This window comes from Engystomops pustulosus, chromosome 5, assembly GCF_040894005.1.
Source record: "Engystomops pustulosus chromosome 5, aEngPut4.maternal, whole genome shotgun sequence".
Taxonomy (NCBI): Eukaryota; Metazoa; Chordata; class Amphibia; order Anura; family Leptodactylidae; genus Engystomops; species Engystomops pustulosus.
Genome location: NC_092415.1, coordinates 64108314 through 64126279, shown reverse-complemented (window position 1 = coordinate 64126279; position 17966 = coordinate 64108314). Strand labels below are relative to the sequence as shown.

At 41.0% G+C, this 17966-nt stretch overlaps 1 protein-coding gene across 1 annotated transcript in view; it reads right to left on the bottom strand.

Moving 5' to 3' along the window:
- Nucleotides 1-476: 476 nt before the first annotated feature.
- Nucleotides 477-17966, bottom strand: part of RAB31 (RAB31, member RAS oncogene family) — a 52338-nt gene continuing 34848 nt past the window's right edge. The window contains exons 4-7 of the mRNA XM_072152242.1: nt 14278-14349; nt 10283-10389; nt 8806-8915; nt 477-5374 (exon numbers count right to left, since the gene is read on the bottom strand). Coding sequence (XP_072008343.1) covers nt 5277-5374; nt 8806-8915; nt 10283-10389; nt 14278-14349 — 387 coding nt within the window. The 3' untranslated portion in view covers nt 477-5276. The remainder of the gene's footprint in view (nt 5375-8805; nt 8916-10282; nt 10390-14277; nt 14350-17966) is intronic.

Below are 17966 nucleotides of genomic sequence, written 5' to 3'. Positions count from 1 at the left end.
CAATATCTGACTTTAGTTTTCACTACTCCAGTAACAACCTTTAAAAAAAGTTTATTTGCTTTTTATATTGTTGAATAAAGTCAGAAGCACATAAAACATATAATGATGATAATGAACATATTTCTGTGAGTTATACATTATGGTAAAAACTGGGAACCAGCCCAATCTTGGTTACAGAACAACACAAATCATGAAATTATCCAACACTGCGACTCTAATGTTCTATTGACAAAGTAACAAAGAAAAAAAGTTTAAATAAATGAGGATAAAGTAGTATATTGCATCTTATACATACAAATAGGTCAGAACATTCTGTATTTACTGTATGAGTAAACGCGGTTCTACAGTGGCCATTGTTGAAGGGAACCTGTCATCAGGAGCCCTTTTTCTTGCTCCCCCATGTTCCCATAGAGAATAGTGTACATATTGCCAAAGAGTTTATATAGTAAAACTGGCTTTTTTGGAAAAAAAGATACGTTAGATGAAAGTTTACCTTTCTGTATGTAGAGCTGTGTCCCTAGTCCTATGGGAGTGGCCAGTGAGGGTTGGGGCGGACATGTATGACGTCCTGAGGGGGTGGGTGACATATGGGGAACATGGGAGTTTTTAAAATTTAAAATGCATGACAGAGCCGTTTCCTAAGGGTGGGGGGAGAACCACTCCTCACTGGCCACTCCCATGGAACTAGGGACACAGCTCCGTATACAAGAAGGTAAACTTTCATCTAATTTATCTTTTTTCGGAAAAAGCCAGTTTTACTATAAAAACTATTTAGCAATGTGTACACTATAGGGGATACTCTATGGGAACAAGGGGGAGCCAGGAAAAGGGTTTCTGATGACAGGTTCTCTTTAAAACACATTCCATTAACTCATGCTGATGTATTTTACATGCAACATTTGTCTTTCTATTGGCAAGTTTAGGAGTCTATACTATAATAACTATACTGTAAGCATTTGTCTGTAACAGTCTTAAAGAGTCCAGTATTATTTTTAAAATTTGATCCAACAAAATCTGGGCCAAAAACAAGAATATACCTTTATCTGCTCTAGTATTTAATACATATTGTAACAATCTCTGAACATATGGATACATTGGACCTTTCATTAGGTTCCTTTCTGTTATTGCTAAAACTTGTTCACCTCTTAGTACCAGTGATAAAGTTGGGCTCACATGAGCAGTGTGGAAAGGTAAATTGTGTAAGAGAAGTGGAAATAGGATGGTTGTAGAGTTAAAGGGTTGGCTTAAGTTCCATTAAAGGACATCTACCATCAGTTTAGTGATGGTAGATGTGTCCTTGTAAGAAGTTCCTGAGGAACATCATTATTATAACTCTATATCCCGCGATCGCAGAAATATAGAGTTATACAAGTTATGCTAATTTTGTTGGGATGCTCAGGCTACATCACCCGAGCACCTCAGGGAGCCTCGTATTTTAATGTATGCACACCCTCCGTAGCACTATCAAGTACGAACTGTGCAGACATTTAAAAGTACAGCAATATAAGACACTACTTCAAGATTTGGTTCTAGCTCTACAGTACCATGCATAAGACTATATGTTTTATGGGGGGCCGTCTGTAAATCCTTGTTAATAAGTTTTTAATACACAGCACTTATCTGTGTATCAATTGGACCCCATTCATGAAAATAGTGTTTTTCAAGTACCCAATGTGAGCGAAGTTGTAACGCTGATATCTGACCAATGATCCATTTACTTTTATGGGAATAAAGGAAATTATATCAGTCCTTAAGTCCCATTCAAGTGACTCGAGCAGTGGTCATTTATGGTAGCTACCATTTTATAATTGCAGGAGTCCCCAAAGTTTGTGACTGCTGTACGGTTGTTTTTAAATGTAGAGCTAATATATATAGATTCATGAAAAAAGCCATATCTATAAAGCTGACTGGTCATCTGAGTGATGGGGTGCCCCTGATAAATTGTCATGATTCCATTTGTGATCAGGAGCACAGTGGTGCCATAGTTTACGGTATTATAATAATTTAAGTATGTATATGGTGTACTTTGTATTTGTCTGGACATCCCTGTTTCAGAATGCAATGGGCCAGATATTTAGCCAACTTGTCTAGCATCTACAATACACATTACAGTCAGTGTTCCCAGCACCATCCAATATTAATTTGTTCTTTGAAGGCCTGACATACTATGTAGGGCCTACATTGTAGACCATAAATCTAAGGCACTGGTATTAAATGTTATCTTTATTTTTTTGTCATTAAAAGGATAAAAACATCTACCATGGCCACACATGGCCCTTCTCAAACCAAAAACAAGTTGCATACATTTAATACTGGTGCCCTGGATTCCTGATCTTCCTAGCTTTTGATAATACAGTTTTAAGGTGCATTCAAACAGCCGCATGCCCGCCCGGCTGCTGCCGGAGGGCATACTGCTGTGCGCTGGAGAGGAGGAGGAGGTGACCCCTTCCGCCTCCATAGAAAACAGCGCGGACACAGCGGCACACACGGGGAGGGATAGAGCAAAATAGAGAAAAAAATATTTCACTATGACCAGAGCTCGCAGTATTATTCTTCTCCCTCGTTATTCCATCTTTAACTGGTTCGCGACCGCCCGCCGTGTATTCACGGGGGCGGTCGGGTCCCACTGCATGGAGAGGGCTCACGGGCTGAGCCCTCTCCATAGCCGGTAAGTCTTTGCTGCATATTGCAGCAAAGACTTACCAGTAACACCTGCGATCGGTGCTAGCACTGACCGCGGGTGGTGTCACAGCGATGGCTGCCGGCAAAGCTGCCAGCAGCCTCAAAAAGATAGCTGCCACCTTGCCTAGGATTGTCGCTCCCTGTGACATCATCGGGGAGCGGCGATCCGTCTCCATGGTAGCCTCGGGTCTTCCGAAGACCAGAGGCTATTTCGTTTTAACCCCTTCATTACAATGTGCTGATAGCACATTGTAATGAATGAGGAGGAAAATCCCCATATACTGCCATACTGTAGCGCGATGGTGCTAGTCTGAATGGTGACATACTCTCAGCAGGAGAAACTGAGGATTGGTGCCGTTCATCGGTGGTTAAAGATGGAATAACGAGGAAGAAGAATAATACTGGGAGCTCCGGTCATAGTGAAATAATTTTTTCTCTATTTCTTTGGACTTTATCTAGGACTTTGTGGACCGGTCTTATACTGTGAGTAGCTCCTTAAGGGCCAAACTGTGCACCATGTATAACTGTTTTCCTAGGTTATAGAAGTTGTCCACTTTCAGCAAATAACTGATATTGTTTGTGTAATGAAAAGTTGTACAATTTTCCAATATACTTTTTGTATGAATTCCTTACAGTTTTTCTACAACTCTGCTTGCTGTCCTGCTATAGAAAGCTTCTATGTTTACTTCCAGTGGATAAAAATCTGGCTATAGTCATGTCCCCTTCCACACTTGCGTTGCAGATCACGTCAGAGTCTGATCAGCGTGCGATCAGGGTTTGGTCAGTGAAAAACTGCCATTTTGAGTTCAATCAGTTTTCAGTCAGAGTTTGTTCAGTGTCTCAGTGCTGAGCTCTATCTTTTCTATGGCAATTGATGCGTGAAAAAACGCATTGTATTGGATTGCATTTGCAAGTGTCTCAGAGTGCGATGCGATTTCGATGCATCTCCATAAACTTGTATGGTGCGTTTTTCACGTGCGTGACTTGCAAAAGTAGAGCATGCTGAGATTTAAACGCACGTTAAAAAAAACGCGTGTATGTGCGTGAAAAAAAATGCAAGCCTGAAAAGACCCATCGATTACAATTGGTCAGAGTACAATGCAAGTTCTGCACGTCAAAAGCACGCGCAGAAAACGTGCGTGAAAGACGCGAGTGTGGAAGGGGCCTTTCACCTTTTAGATTGCTGATCACTGAGGAAGAAGACCTTTCACCAATTCCATCACATACAACTGTTAGCATCCATCAAAAGGCCACACTACATTGATTCCAGCGTAGTTGGAATGTTCTTCTTAGCCCCTATCATTCCTGAGCATTCATGGTCATTATTTATGGATCTTTACTGTCAAATATAGGGAGACAGCCCTTCTGCTCTAGCCCAGGACAGTCAATCTAAAAGAACCTATTTAACATTTTGGGTACTAAAAAAAACATCTAATCTAGGTTCTTTACTGTCAAATGGGTGGCCCTAGTCTGGACTAGACAGACTGGCACCACCAATCTGACAGTGATGGGGGAATAGTAGGCACCAAATAGTTTAAACTTTGCCTGAATCAAGGAAAAAATGCTTATTAAAGGATGCAAAAACTTGAAATTCAAGGAAATTAGATGAAGTACTCAGAATATGGCTTTAAAAGTAGAGGTATGCTTTAATGTAAGTGAAGTGCTTAAGCTTAATTTAATGTAAATGGAGGGCTAAAACCACATCCTATTTCAGAAATAAAGGAATAACCAAGAAGGTTACTGTAGATGTGTCCAGGTTAAGGCTGCATGCACACAAACGTATGGGGGTTGTATATAGGGTCGCAAAATTACGGCCGCATATACGTCCCCATAGTTGTTTATGGCGCCCGGGCTCGGTATGGTGAGCACTTGTACCCACCATACCGTGCTGTGGCTGTAAGAAAATAGAGCCTGCTATATCTTTCGGCCGTAAGCATGGATTGCGCCGCTATTTTCTCACTTCTCCTCCTCTCCAGCGCACCCGATCCAGCGTCGTGTGCATGCAGCCCAACACATGCTAAGGGCTGTCCATGTAACATGATCCATGATCAGAGGCTGATACATAAAGGTTTATGACTAAATAATAAAAAAAATTACACTAGGTACAGTATTTTTTTTTAGAAAAAGAGGTAAAGAAAATCAGGATAGAAAACTATCTGTAAACAAAAAAATTCAGCAATGTTACACTTAGGGATGAGTTCACACTTTGCATGTTGATGCACTGTTGTATGCAGTTTTAGCTATGTATGAAGGTTCATACTTATCTAAATGGGGTTGTTACTGCTGCATGGTATTTGTTTTCTGCAAACTCTTTAGATGTATAGACCGTTGCAAAACATTTTGCAGCAAGTTTAACACGTGAACATACCTTTATTGGAAATCGAACTAAAAAGGGAATTTTAGTACTTTCATCATACTCCTACTAACTGTAGGCTTCACTCCTGCTAAAATAAAAAGCAGGAAAAAGTGCAGATTGCGAACTCGTCCTAAAAATACTTTTGCTATGAACATTTTAGATATGGCATTTTTTGCTGTGGCTGTAGCCATCGTCATTGTGAATTGAACTATGTTTGTATGCATAGTTGCAGATTAGATCAGCAGCATCTGTTTGTTTGATGTAAGGACTGTCTTCCAAGCTTCACTGCACCATTAGAGCCATTCTGTTGGGGTTCCAGTGGTGGGATTCTCCGACCTGTAATATAAATGAATATATACGGTAAATGTTTATATCACATAATGCTCAATTGTGCTATAAACATCTAGCTATCTGTGCATTGCTCGGTAAACTGTTATACTGTAGGTGTGACAGTATAAAGATTCTAGAGCAGTGATGGCAAACCTTTTGGAGACAGAGTGCCCAAGCTACAACCAAAACCCACATAAATGTTGCAAAGTGCCAACATGACAATTTAAGCAGTAACTTATTGATCCCTGCTGTTTCACCGGTTTTAATCGTATTGGCGTCTTGAGTTCACCAATACAATAGAAAGATGATGGAGATTGGATTGTAGCTTCTCTCCAGGGTCCCCTGAAGAGGAAGAATCAGGGAACCCAGAGCAGGAGCTCCTATGACAATCCATCTCTATCCACACCTTCTGGCTCCTCATGTAGTTCTGACAGCCAAGGGTGTTTCTTTAAAATAGTGCTGTGCCTGGCACGTCCTTGTCTGTATTGGACCACAGGAGAAAGCCTTGAGTCCTATCTGGCAAACTCTGTGTCGGGGTGAAGGCCTGGATGCCACAGAAAGGGCCATAGTTCGCCACCACGTTCTAGAGCAGGGGTCTCAAACTCAATTTACCTGGGGGCCGCTTGAGGTAGATTCTGGGTAAGGCTGGGCCGCATCAAGTTTTCCACACAAAATGCACTTACAAAATATCATTATTCAGATTCAAATGTCATGGCGTCTCCCAGCGCAAGGAAAGCCCCGAGCTGGGAGACATGTTTTTTCTCTATGAACGCGTCCTGTGCACCGAGGGGTCCCAAGCTCCTACCGCACTGAGCCCAGTCAGGGACACTCCATCGCCCCCCCTCCCCCCCGGTACTTGCCTCCCCGTGTCCCTCCCATCGAAGAAGATGAAGTCGCCGCTCTGACCTGCACCAAGGGCGTTCAGAGCGGCGACTTCATCTTCTTCAAGTACCGGAGGGAAGGGGATTAACCGGTTACGGGCCCTTTCCTGTTTTTTCATGTCCATTTTTCACTCCCCACCTTCAAAAATCTATAACTTTTTTATTTTTACACGTAAAGAGCTGTGTGAGGGCTTGTTTTCTGCGTAACAAATTGCACTTCACAGTGATGGTATTTAATATTCCATGCCATGTACTTGGAAGCGGGAAAAAAATTCCAAATGCAATGAAAATGGTGAAAAAACGCATTTGCGCCATTTTCTTGTGGGCTTGGATATTACGTCTTTCACCAAGCGCCCCAAATGACATGTCTACTTTATTCTTTGGGTCGGTGCGATTAAGGGGATACCAAATTTGTATAGGTTTTATAATGTTTTTTACAAAAATTAAACCCTCCTGTACAAAACTTATTTTTTTGATTTTGCCAAATTCTGGCGCTAATAATTTTTTCATACTTTAGTGTACGGAGCTGTGGGTGGTGTATTTTTTTGCGAAATTTGATAATATTTTCAATGATATCAGTTTTAGGACTGTACGACCTTTTGTACTGATCACTTTTTATAGATTTTTTATATTTTTCAAAATGGCGCTATTTTCCGTTACGGGGTTAAAAGCAGTGAAAAACCGTTATCATATTTTGATCGGGCATTTTCGGACGCGTCGATACCTAATGTGTTTATGATTTTTACTGTTTATTTATATTTATGTCAGTTCTAGGGAATGGGAGGTGATTTGAAATTTTAGGTTTTTTTTATTAAAATTTTTTTTTTTAAACTTTTTTGTATTTTTATTTATACTATTTTTCAGACTCCCTAGGGTACTTTAACCCTAGGTTGTCTGATCGATCCTATCATATACTGCCATACTGCAGTATGGCAGTATATGGGGATTTTCCTCCTCATTCATTACAATAGCCTCGGGTCTTCCGAAGACCCGAGGCTATGGAGACGGATCGCCCCCCGATGACGTCACGGGGAGCGGCGATCCCAGGTAAGATGGCGGCGCCCATGCGCCGCTATCTTTTTGAGGCTGCTGGCAGCTTTGCCGGCAGCTATCGCTGTGCAAACACCCGCGATCGGTGCTAGCACCGATCGCGGGTGTTACCGGTAAGCCTTTGCTGCAATATGCAGCAAAGACTTACCGGCTATGGAGAGGGCTCAGCCCGTGAGCCCTCTCCATGCAGCGTGACCCGACCGCAGTGCTTTTCCAGGTGGGGGCCGCAAAGTATTGGCCGCGAGTTTGAGACCCCTGTTCTAGAGAAACCAACAAAAAAAACTGGATATTCCTCAGTATAAAATTATAGGCATACAGAGGTTAGGTAAGTTGGTATTGGTGGTCTCAACAGTTTAACACATAACCAGATCTTACTCAATTAAACTACTAGCTTCCTCTGGTAGGAAGCATAGGCTGACTAAAGTAATATGCTGCAATACATTACAAAATAAAACAGTTTAAAAAGTTTTTAAAAAGTAACAAAATTTCCCAATCAAATATAAAAACACATAACATAAAAAAGTGAAAATTGGAGAATGGAGAAAAAAAACTAAATAACACAAAACATATCATCCAAATTTTCCAACTAATTTGAGTACAATGTGTAACAAGAAAACAATCTAAAAATCCCCTGAATATGTTAAAGAGTTCCAATGTTTTTTTTTGGAGGAGATATTTTTTTTTCATAAATAAATGGGCGAACGTTCACATAAAAGGGGGCTTTCTTTAAAGGACATTTCATACTACCTGAGGGGTCTAGTAGTTTAATGGGGTAAAAGCTGCTGCAAATACAAGCAACCAATGCACCAGAATGATACTGTGTGAAAAATACCTGTAGGGCACAAATAGTGCACAAAGTCCACTTTGTGGCAACTGGGTGAAATTGCCAAGAGAAATACTAAACCTCCTGCGTAAATCTGTAAAATTTGCGATTGCTGTATATGTTAAATGCCAACAAACCAGGGCCGTAACTATAGTGGTAGCAGCCATAGCAACCGCTATGGGGCCCACAGTGTCCGGGGGCCCCAGCATCCGACCTGACACACTAAAGAGTGGAGAATTTGCATCATTATATCCATATTATGCTGCACTTTGTACATCATAATATGTATATAACATATATGTGATGTATATATGATGCATCTATGATGTGTATATGTTGTATGTGTATACGGTGTATGGCGTCTGCATATACTGTATGTGTGTATATATGCTGTGTGTTTGTAAATGTCACTGTATGTGTGTGTGTGTATATGCTCTATATGAGCATATGTGCATAAGTGTATAAATGTGTAATTGTAACTTGCATGTGTGAGTATACAAATAATATATATAATTTTTAAGTGGGAAGGGGAGTCCAATGCCGAAGCCTGCTATGGGGCCCAGCCACTCCTAGTTACGCCACTGCAACAAACCGTTAACATAATGAGAAATTTTGGGCATTCTGCTTGTTGGGTAGTATTCTACCTTTCCCTGTTTACATAAAATAAGATTGTCAAACTTTACTTATGCCTTGGAAGAGTTCTTCGACATTGATGGCATTCTTTGCACTAGTTTCAACAACAATTGCTCCAATAGAGTCAGCGTATTCCTTGGCATCTTTCATTGATACTTCCCTGAAACAAAATGCCAGGTATGAAAGTTATGACATATGATCTGGAAGCATAGACTTTATTTTTCAATCAATTTTGTCAACATAGAAAAATCTACAAAAACAATTACAGATTTGGATGAAGAATATTTGTAACTTCATCTAAAATGTATTCTCACTCAAGACCACAAGAGGTCCCTAATACACTGTGGCCAGTGGCCAATTTTTTTGGAAAATGTTAAAAGAATTAACATGCTTCAAAATTCCAGAGGTTTGAGGTTGCCAAAAGTATGTGTTTTTATTCAAAGCAGGAGGCTTATTATCATTCTTTTTAATACTACCACCTTTAATAATAAAAGTAGAAAGAACCATTGCTGGAACAAAATCTTCTTCTTCATTGCAAAATATTTATATATACATCTAATGCTGCATTGAGTTGCAAATTTTTTAATATTCAATATATTAAGCTGACTGAGCTTAAAAAGTATTTATGATTGCTCATTGCGATTGTTATAAAAAAAATTATTAGCCGAGCTGGGGAGGGCATTTGAAAAAAATTAAAATGTACTCACCTTCTCCGGCGCTCCCGGTGTCCCGTGCCGTCATACGTCCTAGCTGTGCCCCTGTTTGTTTATAGTGCATAGAAGCTCCCCTCTAACAACTTCCGGGTGGGCATCTCAGTCCCCTCTCCCAGCCCTAAATCGGGCTCTGGGACAGAAGACGGGTGGGTGTACCAGGCCACCCAGAAGTTGTGGGAGTGGAGCTTCCATGACCCTGTAAACAAGGGCACAGCTCCAACAGACTGCGGCACGGGACACCGGGGGCCCAGAGCAGGTGAGTACAGCTGAATTTTTTAAAAAGCCCTCCCCAGCCTGGCTAATACATTTTTATTACAGATTTAAAAGTTACGTACCCTCTTGGGGACAATATTTAAGAATATATGAGCTCGGAATAATTTATTCAACAGGTTTTTATTTAAAAAAAGGCATGGTTTAACTTGCAGGAAAATAATTCATAACATGTAGTCCTCATTCCGACTGCAGTGTGAATACTTATGCAATCGGCCCAAGTTCCTCCTTGCCGCTCTAGGCTGTATTTGAAATCTACAGCCTAAGGGCAATATTACATACAGCGCGATCAGCCTGTGATCAGGGACTGTACAGAGTCCTGTTTCATGGGCTGACAACACTTCAGGGGATTCCTTATATCATATTGATATATGATGCAACAAGTCCCTGTTACTTTACTAGGCAGTCTTGGCACAGTAATCAATCACAGTGATCGGAGGCTGATCACGCAGTGTGTGCAACCGGATTTTTAGAGACAAAACATGTAGGACGGGTGCTACGCATATGCTTTAAACATGTGACTACATCCCACTGATTTTGCTACCTTATGTCGGAGAGATCACACTTATTTCCAGCAATGGCCATTACAATGTTTTCAGGGCCATGTTCTTTCAGTTCTTTCACCCATTTCTTCAGTGTATGGAAAGAGTCCTGTACAAATTAGATCACACATTTCATTTTGTCTTTATCAGTATTCACACCCCGCCCAGTGACTTAATCTAGATTAGAAAGGCAAGTTATTGTATATTAAAACTCAGACATGTATCTTTATAATCGTAGTCAAGTTAAATAGATTACTTGAGAAAATGATCATTTTGTTGCCTTTTGCATAGATTTATGACATACAAACCACATTCCAAATTATTATGCAAATTATACTTATCTCTGATTTTCCTAAATGGTTGATGCAAATGACAGTCAGTATAATAAAAGTCATCCCCTGTTAGAGTATAAATGTAATTTTATTGAACAAACCCCCAATGATAACAGTATAATCTTCAAAATTAAAAAAAAAACTCTAAACGCACAGTTCCAAATTATTGTGCATAGCAGAGTTTCAAAACACTTTATAGGTTGTAAAGAACTGTAAATCGGCATTTGTTGAATTTGCAGCATTACTGTAAGAGCGCAGCTGCTAAAATGCCACTACAAACCAACAAACAGATATTTGAAGCTGCTGGTGCCTCTGGAGTCCAGAGGCCACCCCTAAGTAGTGCTCACTAGCAGAAACAGTTGCAGCAGGCCCAGAGATACATGAAGACTAATTTTCAAACAGTCTTGTTAACTGATGAGTGTCATGCAACCCTGGATGGTCCAGATGGATGAAGTAGTAGATGGTTGGTAGATGGCCACCGTGTCCCAACAAGTCTGCAACGTCATGTTTTGGGCTGGAATCATGGGGAAAGAGCTGGTAGGCCCCTTCAGCGTTCCCGATGGTGTGAAAATGACCTTGGCAAAGTATAAAGAGTGTCTGCCTGACCACTTTCTTACATGGTTCAAAAAGAAGAATCATACCTTCCTGAGCAAAATCATCTTCATGTAGGACAATGCACCGTTTCATGCTGCCAAGAGACCTGTGTCATTGGCTGCTATGTTATTCAAAAGGAGCATCCCACATAGTCATGTTTTTGACTGGATTTTCTTATATATAGACTTTAAAAAGATTCTTTCACCCTACAATTTTATGCAGCACCATTAGGCCCTGAGGACGCCATAACCGGCGAAACATGTCGGGGTGGCTGTAATAATGTCATTCTTTTTAATTAGCAGCATTAGGAAGTAGGGCTAAGAACAAAGATATCTACTATAGTTGTGTAGTAGTAAGAAAGAAAATTGGCTACTATGGGCATAAAAGGAGAGAATCTCATAGTGTAGCCACCATCTTCCCCTGACCTATACCCTATAGCAGTGATGGCGAACCTATGGCACTGGTGCCAGAGATGGCACTCGGAGGCCTCTCTGTGGGCACACGGGCTGTCTCCCAGGCACAGAGTTTAGCGGACATTGCATCTTCCTGCAGTCTCAGGCAGTCCAGGTAGTGCCCATCCTGTGCTGCTTGGTCCTGTCCGAGGAGTGAAAAGGTGTAGACAGGGTCGGATTGGAGCTCCAAAATTCTGGTAGCAATAAGTTTGTTACTGTCTAAATTGCCGTGTTGGCACTTTGGGAAAAGCTAGTGTTTTTTGGGTCTCATTTTGGGCACTCGGTCTCTAAAAGGTTCACCATCACTGCCCTATAGAGAACATTTGGAATATCATCAAGCAAAAGATCTATGAAGGTGGAAGGCCATTCACAACGAAACAGCAACTCTGGGAGGCGATTCTGACATCATGCAAAGAAATTCAAGCAGAAACTCTTCAAAAAAAGTTCAATGGATGCAGGAAATTTGAAGGTGATATCCAAGAAGGGATCTATGTTACATGTAACTTGGCCTGTTAGGATGTTTTGGATTCAAAGAGCTTTTGATTGCAGTAAATGTGTTCATTACAAGCTACAAAATGTTTTGAAACTCTGTGCATAATAATTTGGAACTGTGCATTTTGAGGTATTTTTTAATTTCGAAGAATATACTGTTATCATTGGGAGGTTAGTGCAATACAATTCAATAAACACTTGACTATAATGACTGTCATTTGCATGGACCATTTAGGAAAATCAGAGATAAATATCATTTGCGTAATAATTTGGAATGTGTTGAATAGGTACTGGTAATTTGGTGATTAGGTAATTTGAAATGTTGTGAATAGGTACTGATGTATATATTTTCCATTAAAAGAGGCCCCCGAGCCAAGTGCAAAATGCTGGATGGCATACACAGTGTAATTACTCCAGTTATTTAATTTATTACAACAAAATGAATTGGCTTTTGATCACCAAGGTGGCGGCAATGTTTTCTCATGGATTGGGTCTCTTAGCTGTTTCAATATAAAACGTTACCACCCCCTTGACTAGGATGAGTTAACTCACATATAAAGTTCAGGTGGACTGTGGCAATTCACTCAAGTAAGCATCTTGTGATAGTTGATGACAAAATGACAGGCAATCATAATACTAGTTAGTTATCCTTCAATTATGTGCATAATTCTTTATCACCAGATATTCTGAGCATGTGTTAAAAGGCATCTACCTCCAGGAAGAAAAACTGTATGCAAATGAGCCTAAGGGGCTCCAGGCTCACAAGGTGTTATTCCGACTAAGACAAGTTTATTAAATATACAGTACTTGATATAACAAAATAAGTCTCATATTCACTGTTATTAACAAAAATATAGTATTTCACAGATATAATTACAACCTGTCTCTATAAGTCCCGGTGTATACAATTTCAGTTGCCCCTGGTTTCTGACCCTGTATCTTCTGACTTTAGGGTCGGCAGCCATCCTGCCAGACACTGTGGAGCTTCTTTCTCCCTCTGCTCCCTGGAGTGACCCCTCCCTCCTGCACTCCAGGATGAGCTCCATTGATACACACTCACTGACTTCCTGCAGCCAGAGGAGAGCTACGGGCTACAGACAGATAAGTTCTTTATCCGGAGGAAAGGGGAGGGAGGCACATTAGATCTGATATTGTGAGAGCTGAAATGTTGCAGAGCTGACTGTGTCATTGTGTGTAATATGCATCTCATGGATCTCATCATCTCATCTCTGATCTGTCTCATCTCTCTTTCTATGTGTCCGATACTAGTACAATGTTCAGAATATAAATGAAAGTGTGTATAAACCTGTTGCCTGATAATCTTACCACGTTGTCAGCACATAGAACTATAGAGCTCATGAAGTTTCATGAAATTTTGAACTGACCATCACTGAGTGATAGGAGCTAAAACTGGGTAAATTGTAAAGTAAGGGGTTAAAAATTATCTTTATTGTGGAAACATCACTAGGGGGCTGAAATTTGAGAATTTCCTTTTGTGGGCACACCCCTTTAATGGAGCCTGGAGCCCTTCAAGCTCATTTGCATACAGTATTTCATCCTAGTGGGAGGAGTAACCAAATTCACCAATTTCCTCCACATTGAAAGGGAAGGAGGACAATGTGCCATCCAATGCAGAGCTATTGCCTTTCTGGCAAAGAAAAGAACCTCCCTAATGAATATGTGCACGTGATGCTGTCATGGTTCCTCATCAAGGACCCCTAATAGTCAAATACATATTTTTTTACATTTTTTTATCTGCTTTGGATAGTTGTAAAAAAAAAAAGGTTCAAAAAATATTTTTTTCATTTACAATTTTTTATCAAATCTGATACCAAAGTATACTATCAAATGCTATTTTTACCCCATTCTTCTAACACCCTCCCCCCTCCAAAACAAAAAAATTGTGACCTATTAGAATTCATCCAATCTCCATTTATGCCTCTTTTCTGGTATATAAGTCTATGGGTTTTAAATATGTGTATAGTATATTCTGATGTAATATCCCAGTCATTGTGGAATTTTGCCTTTGATTTACCATATGTATACATGTCTGTTGTAGCAGTTATTTTATATTAAATGTAGTCAATGAAATACCAGATGGTTAAAATATGAGGTGATATGCCGTACCTGCTTTGTAATGTCATATACAATAACAGCAGCTGCGGAGCCTCTGTAGTACATTGGTGCCAAGGAATGGAACTGCAAAAACAATTAAAATTTGTAGTTTTTAATACTTATCTTGCATATCCTTGAAAACATTCATTGATGTTTTAGTACTATATTTTTCTTATAACATTCTATCAATCATCCAACAGGAACAATCTCGGGGCTCTATAGCTAATGCGAAAAGAAGGGTCGATAAAGGGAAGCCCTGACGTGTGCCTCGGGCTAAGGGGAATGAAGCTGATAGGTTATTATTAATAGCTATTCGGGCTTAAGGATAACAATACAAAGGGAAACCCATTTATTAAAACCTGTGCCAATCCCAAATCTAGCTCAAGCAAGGCAAAGGATTGCACAAAAATAGGACATACATTTAAAAACATTTAAAAATATATATACAGTCAATGTTCAGGCGGAGACCCGGGTATGGGTCAGCGCTAAATACCACTGTCCAGACACTAAGTGATGTCTATAATCCTCCCTGAAAATACAAAATCTCCAAAGTAGACCCGAATAAAGAAAATTAAACCATGTTGCCTATCTCCAAATGTACAATATGCAATACAGTAATGAAAGCTGGGATATCTTGAATATCTATTGTAAAAGCTATAATAAACATAGTGCAAGTGCCCGACACGTGTAACAGGTACACATGAGTGAGAAAAGTGCTAAGTGCTGAATGATGTAGTACAAAATGCAATCCCTAACGAAACAAAATATGGTGGCTACCATACCAGACTCGTATGGAGTGGGCATACAGGTGGAAGGGAGGTTGGAGCAGTGGTAGAGGCTCCCCACGCGTATCGTCGTCCTAGGACGACTTCCTCAGGGGTAAGTGACCATAGGGTGTTGCGCTCACCTTAAATATGCTCCACAAGCAGTGCCAGACCCTATTGGCGTCATGCCCCAGCAATAGCGCAAGAGGGGAAGTGAGATACATACGATGGAGCTTGTCAATGCATCAATGCGCGTGCGCTCTGCCGCCGAGAACCTTTGTTTATTGGTAGCCATTGTAACACACTATTATAAAAAACACTGGTAATGAGCGACATGATAGCGAAGATGCAGGCATATTCAAGTGCTAAAATCCACACATGGCAACGACGCAGGTAATCAAAATAGGAATAGTGTCTTGTTGTATTAGGATTGAAATGTGTCTCCTGGAGACATGTAATAGAGGAGGTATGGCTTCTGATTAGATCAAAAACTAATTTTCGCTTCCGCGCCTCTCCTAGACATCTGACGTTCCATGACAGAACGGAAAAAGCCATTACATCACACAAGACTGGGCATGTCAACAAGAACAAAACATTAACAAAGAAACTTTGTTACTTGAGTATACTCAAGTATAAGCCGACCCGAGTATAAGCCAAGACCCCTAATTTTACCACCAAAAACTGAGAAAACATATTGACTCAAGTATAAGCCGAGGGTGGGAAATGCATTGGTCACAGTCTCCCAGTATATAGCCAGCCCCCTGTAGCATATAGCCAGCCATCCCCCTGTAGTATACAGCCAGCCAGCCCCCTGTAGTATACAGCCAGCCAGCCCCCAGTAGTATACAGCCAGCCAGCCCCCTGTAGTATACAGCCAGCCATCCCCCATTAGTATACAACCAGCCAGCCCCCAATAGTATACGGCCAGCCAGCCCAAAATAGTATACAGCCAGCCAACGGGGTGCCGAAGGGTGAGTATGTAAGATTCTTTTTTTTCATTGACTCGTGTATAAGCCGAGGTGAGGTTTTTCAGCAGATTTTTTGTGCTGAAAAACTCAGCTTATACGCGAGTATATACGGTAAGCACAAAGCATTATCAAATCCCTAAAATACTGGGCAGAAAAAGCTACACTCGATCCTCGGGTTAGTCCACGCTAACCTGGCTATATCAAGGGACAGACTGCAGCTGACTATTACTCAGAACGTCACTAACCGAATTAGCACTAAAACGGGGTAGCTTGCATTATCAACCCAGCTCTCCCCCATGAGGAAGACATTAATATATAATTTGCTTTTCGCAACCCTAACATATACACTAAGTGTCTGTTTATATGCACATAGCTCCCTAAGGAGAGATATACTCCAATATGACAATCTGGTATTGCGCCATAACATCTCTATCTATTCTGTACATATACTTGGGTGCTCGGGGAGAACCCCTCAATGCCAATAGCATATGTACATAGGAGAAGAATCTAACAGACACTATGAAGATTATTTTAAAGGAAACCTACCACTTCTGAAGGTAGGTATGAGATGCAAACACCGGGCACCAGCTCAGGGTGAGCTGGTGCCGGTGTTTAGTCTCGTTAGTGTTAAAACCGCGGTATCGCGGTTTTAACACTTTTTAAACTTTCTAGCAGAAACTGCTTCGGCGCTGCGTGCGCACGATCGTGCGCGCGCCTACATTGGAAATGCCGCAGGCGTTGCGCGCGCACGGTCGCGCGCAGCGCCGAAGCAGTTTCTACTATAAAGTTTAAAAAGTGTTAAAACCGCGATACCGCGGTTTTAACACTAAGGAGACTAAGCACCGGCACCAGCTCACCCTGAGCTGGTGCCCGGTGTTTGCATCTCATACCTACCTTCAGAAGTGGTAGGTTTCCTTTAAACACCCGAAGTCCAGGTAGGCATACTCATCCTCTTCCGTCATTAGACAATAAGAAAGTCCACCTGATGGAGAAGTGCAGCTTGGCCCAATCACTTTGCTAACGAGACGGTCTGCGTAGTGTGTTCAGCCAGTTGTCTGCATCCAATGGCGAGGCAAAAAATGACACCTAATCAGCATATACAACTCTATGCCGGGCTGGGAGGGCCATGGAATATGGTATTTGCATTTCTCGGAGACGCTTCTTTACTCCCAGGAACAAGTCTCTAGATTTTTGCAGAGCAGCCAAGAAATTACAGTGGTATTCTGGAAATGGTGCAAATGTGTCTAGCAGCTTTTAAAATGGCGTTGCGGTCTTTACTACACAAAACTCGTGCCAGCATAGGGCGAGGAGGAGCCCCTGGTATCGGTGGTTTCGCTGGTACTCTGTGGGCTCGCTCTATGGCGAAGCTGGTAGACAGTTCAGCATTCGGTAGTACTTCATGTATTCACAATTCCATGAATCTTATGGGGTCTACACCCTCCATGGAGTGTCTCTGGCTAGAGGTGAGCTCTAGACATGTGCATAAGCTCCTGGTCCTCTGTCGGCTTTACTCAGCCAAGATGTGCTGGGAGCCATTGCGCCTGTGCGACACGCAGAGAGGTTACTAACAGAGGTTACTCCATGCCCCAAGTAGCCTCTGAAATTAATTTGCATATACACAAAATAAAGCTTATAAAATAAATATTAAAAAATAAGGCAGCGACTGGGAACTTTGGATCTAATAAATAAAAGTCGATTTCAGACAGTAGACTTCTTTTAAAACATCTTATTCTTTATTATGATCAAATTAAAATGACCAACACCGAATAACATGATATCTACCAAAATAACAGAGGTTTAACTTTAACTTTGAGATCAGCTAAACAAACTTCAAAGCTGAGAATGAAAAGTACCATCAACTCTTATCCCAACTAGGGAATCATACAGGGTATAAGAGGTCTTACAGAAACATTCCCAATTAAGGCCACTTTGCAGGCATGTGGAGCCATTGAGGATCTTTTTTCTGAAA